Below are 17,756 nucleotides of genomic sequence, written 5' to 3'. Positions count from 1 at the left end.
GAGATGGAGTCTCGCTCTGTTGCCCAGGCTGAAGTGCAGTGGCGTGATCTCAGCTCACTGCAAGCTCTGCCTCCCGGGTTCAAGTGATTTTCCTGCGTCAGCCTCCCAAGTAGCTGCGATTACAGGCACACGCTACCATGCCTGGCTAGTTTTTTTTTAATTTTTGGTAGAGACAAGTTTCACCATGCTGGCCAGGCTGGTCTCGAACTGCTGACCTTGTGATCTGCCTGCCTCGGCCTCTCAAAGTGCTGGGATTACAGGTGAGAGCCACCATGCCTGGCCAATTTCTACTTCATTTATTTCAGTATGCAGTGTACTACTATAGTTACATATGAGTGAGAGAGATCTAGTCTGCACCCATCACTTCACACAGGTGGGAAAACGGGCAGGGGAAAGGCGGGCCCCACACTGTCTCCAGGCAGGAGGCAAGTACTCGTTGACTGACCTTGGGCCATCACGTTTGAGACCTGGCATAGGTTTATCTAATCTCTTCACGGAAGACTTGTGAGAGATAATGGGTTAATATTTGTGGAGATCTTTCAACAAAGTGTAATTGATGTTTGAATTTTTATAAACCAAACACAATATCTACCCCCTGAAAGCTTTGTGAGAATATTTAGCACACATGTATGTGCCAGATGGATTGTAATGACAGTTGATAGGCCTCTCCTAACCCTTGCGTTCTGTTGTCAGAAATCTGCATATCAAAACAACTATAATTTTTACAATAAGATTTATTGGTTGAAAGATTTGGGTGCACACTGAAAAATATACTGCCTAGATAAGACTATAAACTAACATTATGGAAGGCTTTAAATTAAAGGTTTATATAAGAAAATTCTTGGCAAGGTGCCATGGCTCATGCCTGTAATCCCAGCATTTTGGGAAGCTGAGGCAAGAGCATCACTTAAGTCCAGGAGTTCAAGAGCAGCCTGGACAACATAATGAGACCCTGATTCTACAAAAATAATTTTTAAGCAGGTGTAGTGGCACACACCTGTAGTCCCAACTGCCCAGGAGGCTGGGGTGGAAGGATTGCCTAGGCCTAAGACATGGAGACTGCAGTGAGCTATGACCGTGCCACACTGCATTCCAGCCTGGACAACAGAGAGAGACTCTGTCTCTTAAAAAAAAAAAAAAAAAAAGAGAGAGAGAGAGAGAAAGAAATAATATTTTTAACATGTCTTATAGAAATATAGATAGATAACTTTTGAAAAATATCAAATAATATTTTCTTGATCTTACCTATTTTTCTCTATACAAATGAATTCTAATGAAAAATACATGGAATATAATGCAAAATACTCAGAAAGTATTCTTAAAAGCTCAAAGATATGTAGAGATCAAAGCAGAAACACATCATAATACAACAGTTATCAGCCAGAGGAATGTTCTTGTAGTTGAGATAATAAGAAAAGAGTATGAAGCACAGGAAGTTAAGTTAGTAAATAAAATTATTATTCCAATGTATTGTGATGTTCTTTATAGTATTGTAGTAGAAAGCCTCTAAAAGTACTTATTATGAATGAAAAATGATGCCTGTAGATCAACGATAAGGGGACAGGTGGCCCCACCAATTATAAATTCCCCAAGATTGTAAATGTATATTTTATCATACTGTGTCAAAATATTCATTTTAATATTCAAACATTTTACCACATAATAAGCTGTAACCATATGTTTATTTGTTATATTATACCACTATAACGTTAATAAATATTTACAGAGCCACTGTGTATCCTAGATATATTAGAAATGATAGCTTTCTTGATTTTTGATTTTAAGTAAAAATATTCAGTGCCTCAGAAACTAATTTTAAATAATGTTACATTTGTTACACATTGGTAAGAGCCAAGGAGTTTAGGTTTTTAAGACTGACACCCCCCTTTTTAACTCATGTTGTTTTATTTATTTTCCCCAATTGCATGAATTAAAGATGGGGTGTTATCTCAGCTTTGAATTCCTTAGCTTGATGTCGCAGCTTTTGCTTTATTTGTATGTGAATTCTGTCTTTAATAAAGATGAGCTCTGCTGAACTTTCCATTAATGAGAAACACTTAGGTATGCATCTCTTTATAACGGATCTTGGTACCAGGAAAATTCAGAAATGTTGCTAGTCTATTAATAATTAACATGGCAAGCTGTATGATTAATCAGAAGTTTTATGATCTCTAAAAACATAACATTATCTCTGTAAATCGAATTGTATACAATTACATTGACAACCATTAGTTAAAAAAAAACAAAAGCAGGCCAGGGTGTGGTGTCTCAGCCTATAATGCCAGCACTTTGGGAGGCTGAGGCAGGCGCATCACATGAAGCAAGGAATTTGAGACCAACCTGGCCAGCATGGAGAAACCCGGTGCCTACTAAATATACAAAAATTAGCTGGGCATGGTGATGTACCCAGCCACTCGGGAGGCTGAGGCAGGAGAATCACTTGAACCCAGAAGGCAGAGGTTGTAGTGAGCCAAGATCGCTCCACTGCACTCCAGCCTGGGCGACAGAGCAAGATTCTGTCTCAAATTTAAAAAAACAAATAAAACTCAGGACTCCTAACTCATACTTTTTCTGTTACAATGTTACATTAGTATTTATTCTTCTGTGACAGCTGAGACTAGACCAGACCCACATCTAGGAGACAGGAGGTTCAAGATGAGGCACTGAGGTTTTACTTTCGTGTGTCAGTCTCAGGGCAATTCCTACTCAGCTGAAAAACTAGGAGGAACCCTGGCTAGTTTGGTAGTTATTGATTTGGTTACCTGTTTTCAGTGTCCTTCGTCTTCCTTACTCAGCTCAGCTGTTTTCACTTTTCTTTCCACCTGTGTTTAGGAAGAGACCTTCTCAGTATTATAAATTTTGATAAGATTTTCACACCCTAACAAACAAAAGTAGTTCTCCACATAGGCACAGTGTCTGAGCATTCTTCACCTATACTTGGTGGGGATATTAGCTATGTTCTCTTATACCCTTTAGCTGTCAAGTACATCAGAAGTGGAGGCTGTGGGCGCAGGACACGACTAATGCAAACCATTAGTTTCAATTCACACTTGGATCTGTTTCCAGCATTTCTGCTTTTGTCATCATCACAGGTTCAGAAATCATTGAGTAACGTCCTGATTTCTAATTTTTCTGTGGGAAGAGAGTGTTGCAATTTGCCACCTTAATTGTATTCTGCTGTAATTGTCTCTCACTAGATATTTGAAGCACATATGAATTCTGCATCATGAAACTTGAGTCCTTATACCCTCTGTTCGTTGACTGAATTTAGTTGCAAGAGGAATCTTTCGCTTTTATTTTTTTAAACTGCTGATGAGCACTCAATTGAAATGACTCAGTTTTCATCTGTGGTTTCTCTTCCCTAATAGAATAAAGCATATGTAATTACCTGAAATACTGGACAGCTTGAACTTCTTTAATGCCCCTGAATGTCTCTTACAGCCTTTGTCTAGGTTTGAACTTTCTGAATTATGTATTTCAGACGTTGAGAAAGAAGGGCCTTAATGGCTGTGACAGCCCAGACCCTGATGCGGACGATTCAGTAGGTCACAGCCCTGAGTCTGAGGACAAGTACAGGAAAATTAACGAAGATATTGATCTAATGATCAGCAGGCAAAGATTGTGTGTAAGTACTCGGAACACCCTTCATTTTTTTTACTCTTGATATTTCTCTGAACCTGGCAGGCATTGAACAAGAAAGAAAACAAAGGCTGTGAAAGCCCCGATCCCGACTCCTCTTATGCACTCACCCCACGCACTGAAGAAAAATACAAAAAAATTAATGAAGAATTTGATAATATGATCAAGAGTCATAAAATTCCTGTAAGTACCAAAGGTAGATGGCTGGTCTGCTGATAACTGCTGCAGTAACATACGTTAACCCTCTCAGTGATGGCTTTCTCTAAGACTCTTCGGAAAGTCAAACAGATAAATAGCCATCTCATCCCACGGGCAGCTCATTTAGAAAGCAAACCCTAAAAGATGCTGAGATTATGTAATCTAACGGAGTTGCCATCGAAAAGTTCATTCTGAGGTAGAACAGTTCACAGCAGGAAGAGAAAGATTTATGAGACACACCCTGAATTTACACAATCTTTTAAACACACAGTCCATGCAAATCACAATACACGAGTAAAACACTGGAACCTCCTTCCAAGCAAGTTTGAGAATTGCCATAAAATACATAAGATTATACATTGTTTGCTGAGAGCTGATACACAAGTGGGTCAGCAATTCTTTCATGTAAACTGACAGTCGTCACCTAAATAAAAGCTGATTTCTGAATAAAACTTCAGCCCCTCTCCCTATACATAAAATTCAACAACAGCACTGAAGGGTTAAAGCTAATGCTCGCTGCAGGGAACAGACTGCATGAAACCTAATGGTAAGATTTCAACATGTTTGTGTGCTGGGGTGATTTTAAAGCTTTATCAGAATATTATCCGCTTTGCCACCAACACTTTCCATGCTTTAACATTTGGCTAATTTTTGTTTTAACCAAATGAAAAAAATTCTAACAGTCAATCATATGCCTTGCCAGATATTTAAGAGAAATAACTGCATGTATTATTTTGTTGTCCACATATATAGGAGGAAAGTGCATACTTTTTGTTAGATTCTGTCATCAATCAAATAATGTTAATTTTGTGGCATAAAGGGGTGAAACCCAAGGCTCACATGCCTTCTGAATAACTAATGTTAGTGTCTGAACCCTAATTGTATACAAGCTCCGCAGTAGGTAATCAGTTCCTTTCGAAAAAAGTTCATTTTTTGTAAGTTAGCAAAACAGCCTAAACCTGAGAATTGAGAGAGACTGAAGTGAAAATATGTTTTGGTGATTACAAGTGCAGATATGTGGGGACAAAGCTCGAGGCCAAATTCACAACTTCACTCACAAGATAAATTGATATTTTACCATAGTAGCTGCACACTCAAACCTGTATTGAATTAAATCGAACACTTTAAAACTTATTTACAAAATGTGTGTGCATATTAAAATTTCTGTCCTCATAAATACCTATCTGCTTCTTTTGTTAAATGAAATAATGTCAGCAGTAGAACTTTTGTTGACTCAGAATTTTTAATACACTGTATCATGAAGGAAAGCTAAGTACTGTAAATTCTTAAAGGTTTCATAAAACTGAGTATTATATGCACACATTCATAGTGGGCACCTTATGAAATGGAGTATTTAGTATTATATGCAGCTATGCATACATGTTATGTCCAGAATTATTAAATGATAAAATATCCATTGGGATTTTATTTTGCCCAGAAGGAAAAGAGAAGCGGCTCCTTTGGGCCAATCTATTTATTTATTTATTTATTTATTTATTTATTTATTTTGAGACGGAATTTCACTCTTGTTGCCCAGGCTGGAGTGCAATGGTGCAATCTCCGCTCACCGCAACCTCTGCCGGCCTCAGCCTCCCGAGTAGCTAGGATTACAAGCATGTGCCACCACGCCCAGCTAATTTTGTATTTTTAGTAGAGACGGGGTTTCTCTGTGTTGTTCAGGCTGGTCTTGAATTACTGACCTTAGGTGATCCACCCGCCTGGGCCTCCCAAAGTGTTGGAATTACAGGCGTGAGCCACTGTGCCACGCCACTTGGGCCAATTTTTAGTTCTTATGGTCTGAGTTTCTCTTGCTATATAATACATTGGTGTGGAGCAGCTGTGCATTAAGGTTTGTGAGTGTAGGATGTTAAGGCAGAGTACCTTAGGTGTGTCAGACAGTAAGAATCCCCTGCACAGTTGGAATAAAGACAGATATATGCAGTACTGCTGATCACTCAATGGAGGTGATAATTTAGGTGGAGTTTTAACCCCTAAAGTCCTGGGGGAATGCACATTGGATCATTTTTCTCATACTTTAGGGAGAGAGACGTGTGATACACACCTGCATTCCCTCACAGGATTTCAGCCTGTTATATAAAGAGTTCAAAATCGAGATACGTGATATCTTAAGGGGTGCAGCAGTGTGTGGCAGGGGCTGAAAAACCACATTAGAGTTTACGGGCAGAGCTGTGAGAAGGAGCCACCCAGCTCTGAGCTATGCCACCGAGTCTCCATCTCTTTAGTAAGTGCTTCAGTCTTCACGATGAAAAGCCCAGTTTTTGCACATTGCTCTGAGTTGCTGGAAGTCAATTTTGTTGAAAGTTTCCACAGCTGCTAAAACATTTACAGCAGGGCAAGGACACTCTGCCCTTTGTATGTAGAGAGTGTCTCCACCTCTTTAAAAACATTACAAGACTGTTTTTCTATTTCGAAGACCCAGTTTGAAGAGTTTCCCTTTTAAAACAGAAAATTTAATATTGTAGTCACCTGTTGGTATACTATAATTTATGCCCATATTCCTCAATTACATGAAATAATTCATGGGTGATTTGGAACTGTGTCGACCAGCATTTCCTCATGCTGGGTTTGCCATGGTTCATGCTGGGCTTCACAGCAAGAGAAAACACCTCCGTCTGAGGAACCAGCAGAAGTTAGGAAAGGGGCTGAACGAATGAGAGGCGGGTGCAAGTTGGTTGAGAGTAAAAGGGAAGGGAGTAAGTGGAAAGAAACAGTATATATTTTCTTCAAAATAATGTGCTGTGAAGAGAGAGAAATAATGCTGTATGTAGAATCAAGGGAGAAGTTAAAATGAAAGCACTTGAGATTATTTACATGCAGAGGAGAAGTGTTTGGAGGAACGAAAAGATTGAACATACAGGTACAATGGAGATAAAATGACCAAGCTTCTCAAGGAAGGGAAGGAGGATGGGACCTAAACAAGACAGTGTTACAGATGTAGCCAGGTGTAGCTAAGGTGGTAGCTGGATAGAATGATGCTGAGTAGGTGACCATATAATGACCTCTATTTTATTTTTATTTATTTTTATTTTTATTTTTTGAGACGGGGTCTCACCCTGTGCCTCAGGATGGAGTGCAGTGGCGTGATCCTGGCTCCCCTCAACCTCCGCCTCCCAAGTTCAAGTGATTCTCCTGTTTTAGCCTCCCAAGTAGCTGGGACTACAGGTGCCTGCCACCAGGCCTGGCTAGTTTTTGTATTTTTAGTAGAGATGGGGTTTCACCATGTTGGCCAGGCTGTTCTGGAACTCCTGACCTCAAGTGATCCACCCGCCTTGGCCTCCCAAAGTGCTGGGATTACAGATGTGAGCCACCAGGCCTGGCTATTTTCTTTTTTCTAATATATTTAGTTTAGCTTCTGTAGTTAATTAGGGAAGGGGGAAGCAGGTGCTTGAAAAAGGACTGAGAAGTTAGACATCATGAGGAGTAGGGGATGGAGAGGGAATGAACAAGTCCATGATAGACTTGTCAGGCAGCCTTGAGGGAATTTAGATAACCAGCAATTGGTCCTCACAAGTCATCAGAGTTGTATGATTTTTTTTTTTTCCCCCTCTACTAGGGCCCAGCAGCTGGTAATGGTTAATCAAAATTTAAAGGTGTCATTAGTGGCAAAAAAAAAAAGGGTGGGGGGAAGATTCAGTTCAATCATTCGCATTAAATAAAAGAGGGCCCATTAACTAAAAATATTTTACTTAAACTATTTTATTTGACTTTTTTATTGGACTTTTCCTTGTGGTAAGTTTGGGAAAATAGTGGGTTTTGGATAAGAGTTCAGATACTTTTCCGATTATGACTCACTACAGTAACCATGATCACTTTGTTCAGGGATAAAAACTAAAAGTTTTTAGCTGTCATGTCTGCGTCCTTCAAAGCTGGGACTGGCTTCATGGGCCCTCGACCTGGCCCTGTTCTCATAGGGCTGCACTTGGTTAAATACTGTGCTGTCATTGTCTTGAAGTTCTTTATACTCTTTTTAAAAGGGCCCCCACATTTTCGTTTTACACTGGGTCCTGAAAATTACATAGCCAATTCTGCTGACAGCATTTTATTTAATCACCCCAAATTCTCTCTTTCTTCCTATCTTGAGTGTCTGTAAAAGTTGGAGTCTGGCCCTGAAGTCTTTGCAAGTTTGGTGTTTTTAACTACTTCTTGGCTTTCAGTTTTTAGACCAAAAAAAAAAAAATGTTTAAATGTAGATGCTTTCAAGTTTCCTAATTTTGAAAAGTCAAAGAGAAAAAGAATAATGCCAATTTCTTGGAAATATTTATATGCGATTATAGCATTTGCATTCCATAAAATGTTTAGAGCTGCTTCGTCTCTTCATGGATACAACCATTTCATGCCTTAGATAAGGAAATCAAGGTCAAGGGAGATTAAATGACCTGCCTGGTTAAATGGCAATTTATTACATAACCTGGACTGTAACTGAGATTTCTGATAGAAAGGCTAGTGTTCATTCTGATTCTCTAAAATATCTTCTCAGTGTGCTCATTTTTAAGTTTATAATTTGCTTTCAAAATTATAGATAGTTCCTTTAACTCAGAAACAGAAAATCAAATACCGTATCTTCTCACTTAGAAGTGGGAGTTAACAATGGGTACACATGGACATAAAGATGGAAATAATAGACACTGGGGACTCCAAAAGCGGGGAAGGTAGCAGGGCGGGGTGAAGTGTAAAAAATTAGCTCTTAGGTACAGTGTTCACTATTTGGGTAATGGGTACACTAGAAATCCAGTCCCCGCCAGTATGCAATATATCCATGTAACAAACATGCACATGTATCTAAAATTAAATTAAATTTTAAAAAATTATCATAGGTAGTTCTTGATACAGATAAGGAAACAAAGCAAAAGATAAATAGAATACAAATGATCTTGGTATATTTTATGAATTTTGAAATTTTGAAGTATACTCTGATACCATAATTATATTTGACTGCTTAGCCAATCACAAAGTAGTTTTATAATAATCATTATCATCCAATTGTTTCTGATCCAGAATTCTAGAAACTGAAGAATTAATTCTAGGGGATAATAGTCAGAGAAAGGAAGGAGTAGAATGACTTTCACTGACCTGGTTGTTAGGATGGTCCTGAACTCATTACATAATTATTAATAATCCTCTTTATTTCACCCCAGGGGTGAAGGGGATATGGGCTTTACTCTCTAATGAGACACAACCAACATTCTATAGCATATTCAGGGAAGATATAGTTTTATAGCAGATCCTTAGATACCTAGTAACAGTTAAACATTTATAAGTAGTAACAGTGAATTCAAATTAAAACATTTGTAGCCCAGAGATGGCTTTAAAATACCAACTCTAAGTTAATATGGAAGAGAGGAGTCTTTAAGATTTCTTTTTTCCTGAAATCTCAGAGGCTCCAGTGTAGATACTCACCTACATTTCAGGAGAACCCATTTGGTTTATTATTTATGTGGTCCATAGATAATGAGCTTCTAATATCTAGCCCTTATTCACTTAACAGAACGATTTCTACTACAGCATTTTATTTCTATCCAAAAACTTATACTGTGTTGCATAGTGTTTTGGTAGCAAAAGCAACAGACTCAGTCACTAGATAGATGACTTTGGGCCACTTACTTAATCTTACCAGTTTGAAAAGGGAAGAATTATATCTATAGTTAAGGGATGTTTAAAGGGTTATATCATATCATGTATATCAATTATACAGCACAGTGCCTGCTCAATAAATAATATACAGTAAATAGAAGCTTTACTTTTGTGTTAGTACAGTGTCTTTCTAAAAATTCTCCTTTGAAGAAAAATATTAAGTTCCTGTAATAAGAGGTAGAGTAGGCTCTGCATTGCCTCATAGAAAAGGGCACTATTTAACCAACATCATAAATGATTTTATAACCAAGGGAAAGGAAGAGCAGGAAAAAGAGATCAGGATATGGGCAAGTGACAGGACAGATTACAGGATTAAATAGGGTGGTCAGGGTGGGCTTCCAAGACAAGGCCAGATTTTGAGCAGAGACTTGAAGAAGGTGATGCAGTTCGTCATGGAAATGAACCAGGGAGGCAGAAGGTGTTAGGTGATGAGATAACAGAGGTTGGCAAAAGCTAGAACTTAAGAGGGCCTGTGGACCCTTGGAAGCAAAAACTCTCATCTCGAGTTTTTATTCTAAGGTAAGAGCCCTCACGGGGTTTTGAGCAGAGGAGTGTTGGCATGACTTAAGCTTTTAAAGGGCCAATCTGATTTCTGGGTTGCAAATACAAAGAATGGCAAGGACTGGAGCAGGTAAATCAGTTAGGACATGACTGCAGTTATCTAGGCAAGAGATGGCACTGCTTGAGCCGGGGTAATAGCCACACCCTCCAGTCATGGTGATACCCAAAGATAGTCCAACAGATTTCCAAAATGCTCCCTAAGGAGACAATCCCACCCCTGTAGATTACCAATGTTCTAGATCTAGAGTTTCTCTTATGGCCCAAGGTTGCGCAGGAAACAGATGGCAAACTCTAAAGGGTAATTGAAGAGATTTTGTTGAAAGGACTGTTTACAGATGGGTAGAATTAAGGGAAACCTGAGAGAATAATGAAGTACATTAGGGCCTGCAACCTAGAAGCTGTTCCCACCTCTAGGCCTAAAGGAGTAAGTGGAGGGGAAAAGTACCAGATCACAGCAAGATCTATGTGTACAGGAGAGAGCAACTCAAAAAGAGACGGAGTCTTCGCTAGAGAAACGCAGCCTCAGCCAGCCTGTGGCCCAGCAAGGATGACGCCACTATAGAAAAAATACCCTGACCTTGCTCCCTCCTGCTCTCTGTGCTATTGCTGGTGCCTCCTCCACTGACCAGTGGGAAGCCAGAGAGCAGGAGAGCCTGGGTGATGCAGTCTGGAGGGTCAGCTCCTGGGCACACAGCAGAGTGAAGGGGCTAGAAGAGTGGGTCTGGATGGAGCAAGTGGAGAATATACCTAGTAGAATCACTTTACTTTGTTTTCTTGAGTATGCTAGAGCAATCCTTATTTGGCCTTTTAATGAAGAAATACAATACGTTATTCATGCTATAGACTTTGACTTTACAGCATATGCTAATTTTTTGTTGTTAAAAGGGGGCTGGAAATGTAAGGCTAAATTCATTATTTGATGCCTTATCAAACATTTATATTCCATTATGTCAATTTTTATCCAAAAATTATTTCCCCTGTTTACAATAGATAAAGCCTAATAAAGACTGGCCATATTACTGATATCACTTGAACATTTTTATTTCCCTCTAAAACAATGATAGATTGGGCCAGGTGCGGTAGCTCACGCCTGTAATCCCAGTACTTTGGGAGGCCGAGGTGGGCGGATCACCTGAGCTCAGGAGTTCAAGAACGGCCTGGGCGACATGGTGAAATCCCATCTCTACTAAAAATACAAAAAAAATAGCTGGACATGGTGGCACGTGCCAACCACTACTTGGGAGGCAGAGGCAGGAGAATCACTTGAACCTGATAGGCAGAGGTTGCAGTGAGCAGAGATGGCACCACTGCACTCCAACCTGAGCAACAGAGTGAGACTTTGTCTAAAAATAATAATAATAAAATAATAATAATAATAGTAAATATAAAATAAAAATGAAAAATCAAAGATGTGTGGAAAAAAAGAGTTTTGAATGTAAAGCATTTGCTGTTGTCAATACTGACATGTCCAGAACATGGAAGAAAAGAAAAATGGGAAATAAATAATAAGGGAGCATGAACATAAACAAAGAAAAGTATTGTGATCATCACCAAGATAAGCAGAGAAATATTACACAGCAAGATGTATGATGCAGGCCAGCCGATCAAACAGTAACGGAAAGTGGATGTTAGCACTAAGGGAAAACAATAGTAAAAACAAAATAGGACCAAAAAAACCAACCAAGTGAGCCTTATGCACATATGCATTTAAATTTGCACAATAACTTATTGAGAACCCCCAAGGGAATGCCTTAATGCCTTCTATAAATCTTATTCCATATATATGTCCATTTTATATTAAGAATGCCATATGCTTTGATACCATATGAGTTCTCCAGCATTATATTCAAAGAGTATTTTTACTTGTAATGCTTAAAAAAAATAGCTACAATTATGTTCCTGTGTTCATCTAGTTAGTACAGCAGAAACATAAACATGATTTTGCTTAAATTGACAAAATAATTACTCAAAAATCAATCATTGAAACCTGGATTAATCTAATTAGACATCCACACAGCTTCAGTTCACTAAATATTTGGCAACTTTCACAATTGAGACACAGGTCTTGCCATTTGTCCGTGGCGGTACATACCAAAATATGAAGCAGAACGTTTTCTGAACTATCACATTAAAGTGTAAATTATTGAATGATACATGCTCTGTTGAATCCTATATGTTAAAATGCCTATTCTCTTTACAGTTACTTTTAAAAGACAGACTTTAAAACATAATAATTAAGGTATATGTGCTATGCACATGCTTGGAGATGATTTTCTATCATTAAACTTCTACATAAATATGCTTCAGTAAGCAGTTAAAGGCTTTGGTTTGCATTTTAATCCTTTTTCTCTGTGAAGTCATCACAATCAGACACCTTTGATCTTGCAGTCATTTCTGGCACCAGATTCAGATATCACAAATGAACAATTACTACTTAATAGAATGGAATCCAAAGACAATGGAGTCTAATGAAATGGGGCTTTGTTTTAAACAAAAGTGAAACGTTTTTTAATGGTTGCAAAGAAAGAGTTCTAAGCACATTTAAGAAATCAATTTGTGATCTGAATGTCTTGAGAGCTCTTCATAATGGTCTTCTAGACACCAAGTAGTTTGGAATGTAGAATTTTTCTTGGAAACATAAGGGCTGTCTGTCCTGAAGAGCTTCTGTTATTAATTCTTTTCTTTTACCTATGTTTTGTTTTCTGTTCCTGCAGGCTGTTCCACCTCCCAACTTTGAGATGCCAGTCTCCATCCCAGTGTCCAGCCACAACAGTTTGGTGTACAGCAACCCTGTCAGCTCACTGGGAAACCCCAACCTTTTGCCACTGGCTCACCCTTCTCTGCAGAGGAATAGTATGTCTCCTGGTGTAACACATCGACCTCCAAGTGCAGGTAACACAGGTATGTCCTCATGAGGATGTAATGCTAACAGATCATTGGAAGGGATCACTTTCGGCAAAGCCAACACTCCTTTATCTATGAGATGTTTTCTGGTTTTCCATTTACTCCCCTTCGCGGCTTACCATCCACCCCGGGGCTAGGTCTCCTGCATGATAGAGCCTAAACTCTTTAGTATGTCTTTGGAAATCTTTCATAATCTGCCATTTATCTTTTTCATTCTGCCACTTATCTCCTCCCGTGGCTATATTTTAACCACATACTCAAAAACAGGGTGTCAGATGTCAGATATCCTTTCTCCACACTTTTACTTCTGCTCGTCCCCCATGCCTAAAATGCCATTTTCCCTCTTCCTCCTGGCAAGCTACCGCTTCTTCTGTGAAATCTTCCCCTGTGTTCTCTGACAGTATTTATCCTATTTAGTTATGTATTATTTAGGTCACTTTTTGTTTATTTATACAGTAACTTATCCCACAAAGGACTTAGGCAGAAAGAAAATATAAGATAGCATCATTTGTAAGACATGTGAAATAAAAACAAAGCTGAGTCAGAAATGAAGTTAATTAAACACATGTACACCTGCCCCGAATTTGTCTCTGCACTTTTACTTGCTGTTGTTCAATTTGCAGTGTCCAAGGGAAAAATAAATTATTGCTCAGAAAAAGTTCATCCATTCTTAGTACTTAAAACAATCAAAATACATTATGATGAATTGTATTGAATATGTCTGTTTTGATACTGGTTTTAAAGAACATTGAAGGGAAGAATGTTCTCTTGATTTGCTAGATTCACAATAGGAACCAAGTCAATGAATATTGAATATAACAAAACTATTCCTTTGTTTTTCCAGAAGCAGCATCAAAAATAATTGTATTTCTAAGTCACATACAGCAAACCATTATATATTTGCACTTCATATTTTTAAAAGTACCCCATGGGAGATTTTTAATATATCTTACATACACATAGCTGTATGAAAGTAGTTTATTCATGGAGGAATTTTCCTGTAGAATACTTACATATCTGCCTTACAGTTAGAACCAAACATGTGTTACTATTTTTGTTACAGAAGCTTTGTATAGAAAATACAATTAAATTCATCCAAATAAAAAATTTTAATAAATCTTGAGTTGGGAAATGTGTTCAAAGGACTTCATTGGGCCATTCTCTTGACTTTTGAATGTATTTGAATGTTTTCATATGAATTTTCAATAACCAGATGTATTCCTTTCAGATCATACTCGAATGCAGTTCACTTTTCTATTTGATAAACTCATGCTCATTTTTTTAATTTGATACTTTATTTCCAAAATATTATTTGATTGGAAATAATAAACATTTTCTTAAACTGTAACGAAGACCAGATGAAATGGATCACTCCTATAATCTCAACACTTTAGGTGGCTGAGGTGGGAGGATTGCTGGAGCCCAGGAATTCAAGACCAGCCTGGGCAACATAGAGAGACCCCATCTCTACAAACGTTTTTTTGAAAATTAACTGGGTATGGTGGCTTCTGTTTGTGGTCCCGGCTACTCAAGAGGCTGGGGTGGGAGGACACCTTGAGCCTGGGAGGTTGAGGCTGAAGTGAGCCATAATCCTCCCACTGCACTCCAGCCCGGGCAACAGAGCAAGCTCTGTCACAAAAAATAAAAAAAAAGTATGTATGTATGTTTATATATATATACACCCACATATATATGTATACATATATACACACACACATATAAACATTTTCTTTTAATTCCAAAACTTGAACCAACTAATAGTTATAGAGTATCACTTAGAGGCAATTAGAAAATCTAGATGATATTCTCACTATTATTCTTTTGGCTGAATCTTGTTTTTTTCAAAACTAAAAGTAATTTTTATATTCAATATCTTATTGAAACATCTTGAGTCTCATAAATAAACATTGCCAAATTTTAACATACTTTCTTAAGTTAGCAGTGAATAAGCATATGTTTCTTAATTTGTGGCCAGTGAAAAATTTGTTATATTGTGTCAGTCAATAAGATTTGAGTAGTAAATGTGGGTAGATTCATGAAACGATCAAATTTCTGAACAATTAACATTACACAAAATTAATGGCATACAACATATTTACAAAGAACTAAACATCAAATGTGAAGTCATCTGAGCATATAGTAGACCTTACTCTTTCTTTCACTTTCTATAAAACACCTGCTTAGAGAAAACCTAGACTTAGAAATAATAAAAATGCAGAGACCAAAGACTGGATTTTTTTAAATGTAACTTTCTTAGAAAAAAAGATTCTGCAAAATGTCAGTGATTGAATGTATTTTTAACGTTTGAGCACAGCATGGCACAGTAAAACAAATGTCAGCCATCTGACTTGGGTTGTACTTTACAAGTTTATGACTATTGCAAGAGGACAAAATACTGAGGTTGCTAAAGGTAAAGTGTTTTGTTCTGTGGGCCTTTAGCCTTTCTCGTTTTGATCTTCCTCTTTAATCCATAGGTGGTCTGATGGGTGGAGACCTCACATCTGGTGCAGGCACCAGTGCAGGTAAGCACAGACTCCATACTGCAGTATGTATCATTGTTCCGAGTTCTACTAGGTGATTTGCAGGACAAAGTCTTTTGAACAAATAAAGTTAAGAGATCTGTGAGAGGCCTGGAAAAATGACACCAATAATTTTTAAAGCACTTTTCTGAAGCAGGAGTGGTTAAACAATAACTTAAAAGAAAACTATTTATTAACTAGAACTTTCCTTAATAAAACTTCAACTGCTCAGCAGAGAATTAAGGGCTCTGATCCAATTGACCTAATCCCGGATACCATCCTTGGACGCAAGAGTACCTTTAGCAAACCATACTTTTGTATTCTCTGTTAATTATTTCACATTAAATGTGAATCATTTTCCACCCAAAGAAATATTGAACTTCTGTGTATTTCTAAAGGAGAGTACATAAAGAAAAGAAGGGTTAAGATTGTAATCATTCAACAATACTGTTAATAAAATAAAATCACATTGGCATTAAAATGAGCTCTTAGAGAACATGAGTATAATGCATCCCAAAAAGACCCTAAAATATATTTCAGCTAAGAACTTCTTACACTGTGACCAATAATTGTCTCAGTCACATATCTCCAGGTTTCCATGTTAATTCATAATATCAAGATTATTGAAATATTGATGTCATTTTCAATGCAGAGGCAAGATAGCACAATACTTTCAAATGCCAACTGCAGTTCACTATTGGCATAACAAGTAACCATGGTAATTTCTGCAGCTGGAACATGCTATACATTTAAAATAGTAGGAGGCAGGCATGAGTGACACAAGGTTATGTTTGAAATGTCAAAAAAAATCAAGTTTATTGAAATAGCCATGGATAGCCTAATTAAAATATTTTGCCAGGGTCAAGTAGAATAGCCTGCTAATTATAAGAAAGAAAATAAAGAAAATTGGTTTACAAATACATTTTTATAAATATATCTATTTGAGGGTAGACTTTCTCTTTTCTGATGCTGGCTCTTCACTAATTCAGTGAATAATGAAGAAAAAGTATTAGACTTACACAGTGATTAGCAAACAAGACGAATAACACTAGCTTCCTGTTTTATATATCTTTTGAAAATTAGGTCGAGTCAAATTAGTGAGTAAACTCACGTAATATTTTGCTGGACATGGAAATGAAATTTTTTTCCCTCAAAAAATGCTTTGTGGTTTGCAGACTCAAAATTAGAGAACCGGGTCAAATCCAGACCAACGTTTCTTGGATCCAAGTGTCTGCCAAACACTATGGTTAGAAAAAATGGCGAGGACTGAGAATTGGGTGGTCACAAAGACCAAGATATAATGTAAGAAAAATGGGTTAGATGTTACGATGTTTTACCCAATATCTCACTGCACCGGTTTGCTTGCTGTTATGGAAACAGCTAGTAGTAGTTCTGAAAGTAATTAAAAGAAGTTAAAAAAAAAAAATGTGGAGGGAAACATGGCCTACTCAGCTTTGATGACAGTGGCTTGTTACTGCTTAATAGCTAGAATGCTTTAGAATCCTGTATTGAAAATAAAAAATGTTTGGTTTTTCAATTATTCTGTCATTGTCAGTTCCCAGACAGTCGGCTAAGTTTAATGATCCTCTAGGGATAGAGAAGACTCTCAGTCCTGTAGGCATAAAATTTGACACATATAGGATATAGTATCATTGAACTAACAAAATCTTATGCACTTAGCAAATTCATCCTCTTACCTCAGGACCTCTGCCATAGGCATGAGAATCTTCTAATTCAGAAATAGAAGAAAACAAAAAGAAAGACACTGAATTGCTCCACCCTGCTGATAATAAATATTATATCTTGATTGTATCTAATAACTACGAGCATGTAGTTTTCACAGTTTCTATATAGCTGTGAAAGTGTTACCCATATTTTAAAAATAGAGGAAGAAGCCCTTTCTGACTCTGGTCCCAAGGAACACCTGTTGCAGATGCCACTTAGTCTCAAGCTTAGCTGTCATGTCCTGCTCATAACTCAGCCATCTTCCCCTTCTTTCTCATGCCAACCAGTGTCATATGTCAGGCTGAATATATCGGTGCTGATGTCAGAGAATCACATAACACCAGAGGAAAACAAGGCCAGCCAGAATGTTGCCACATTTTCAGAAAAGAAAACCAAAGCAAAAAGGCCAAAATATAGCTTCCAAATTTTGCATATTGTCATTGAAATTCAAGGTTTCAGATAAAGTTTGAAACTCTTGAGACCAAGTGGCAAGACTGCAATTATGTTAAATACTTTTTAGCAGTTGCAGTTTTTTTCAAAATCAAGTCATCTCACTTT

The 17,756-nt window shown here is 37.6% G+C and overlaps 1 protein-coding gene across 4 annotated transcripts in view; it reads left to right on the top strand.

Moving 5' to 3' along the window:
* Positions 1 to 17,756, top strand: part of MEF2C (myocyte enhancer factor 2C) — a 183,425-nt gene that overhangs the window by 138,509 nt on the left and 27,160 nt on the right. For 2 of the 4 annotated variants that reach the window (XM_011978008.1, XM_011978007.1), the window contains exons 4-6: positions 3,482 to 3,625; positions 12,765 to 12,951; positions 15,429 to 15,476. In XM_011978008.1, coding sequence (XP_011833398.1) covers positions 3,482 to 3,625; positions 12,765 to 12,951; positions 15,429 to 15,476 — 379 coding nt within the window. Of the gene's footprint in view, positions 1 to 3,481; positions 3,626 to 3,684; positions 3,823 to 12,764; positions 12,952 to 15,428; positions 15,477 to 17,756 lie in introns of all 4 variants that reach the window. The other 2 variants (XM_011978006.1, XM_011978009.1) reach the window with 2 other exon arrangements.

The sequence above is a fragment of the Mandrillus leucophaeus genome, unplaced genomic scaffold (assembly GCF_000951045.1).
Source record: "Mandrillus leucophaeus isolate KB7577 unplaced genomic scaffold, Mleu.le_1.0 Scaffold187, whole genome shotgun sequence".
NCBI lineage: Eukaryota > Metazoa > Chordata > Mammalia > Primates > Cercopithecidae > Mandrillus > Mandrillus leucophaeus.
The sequence above is the reverse complement of the archived record's forward strand: the minus strand, read 5'-3'. Positions and strand labels throughout refer to the sequence as shown.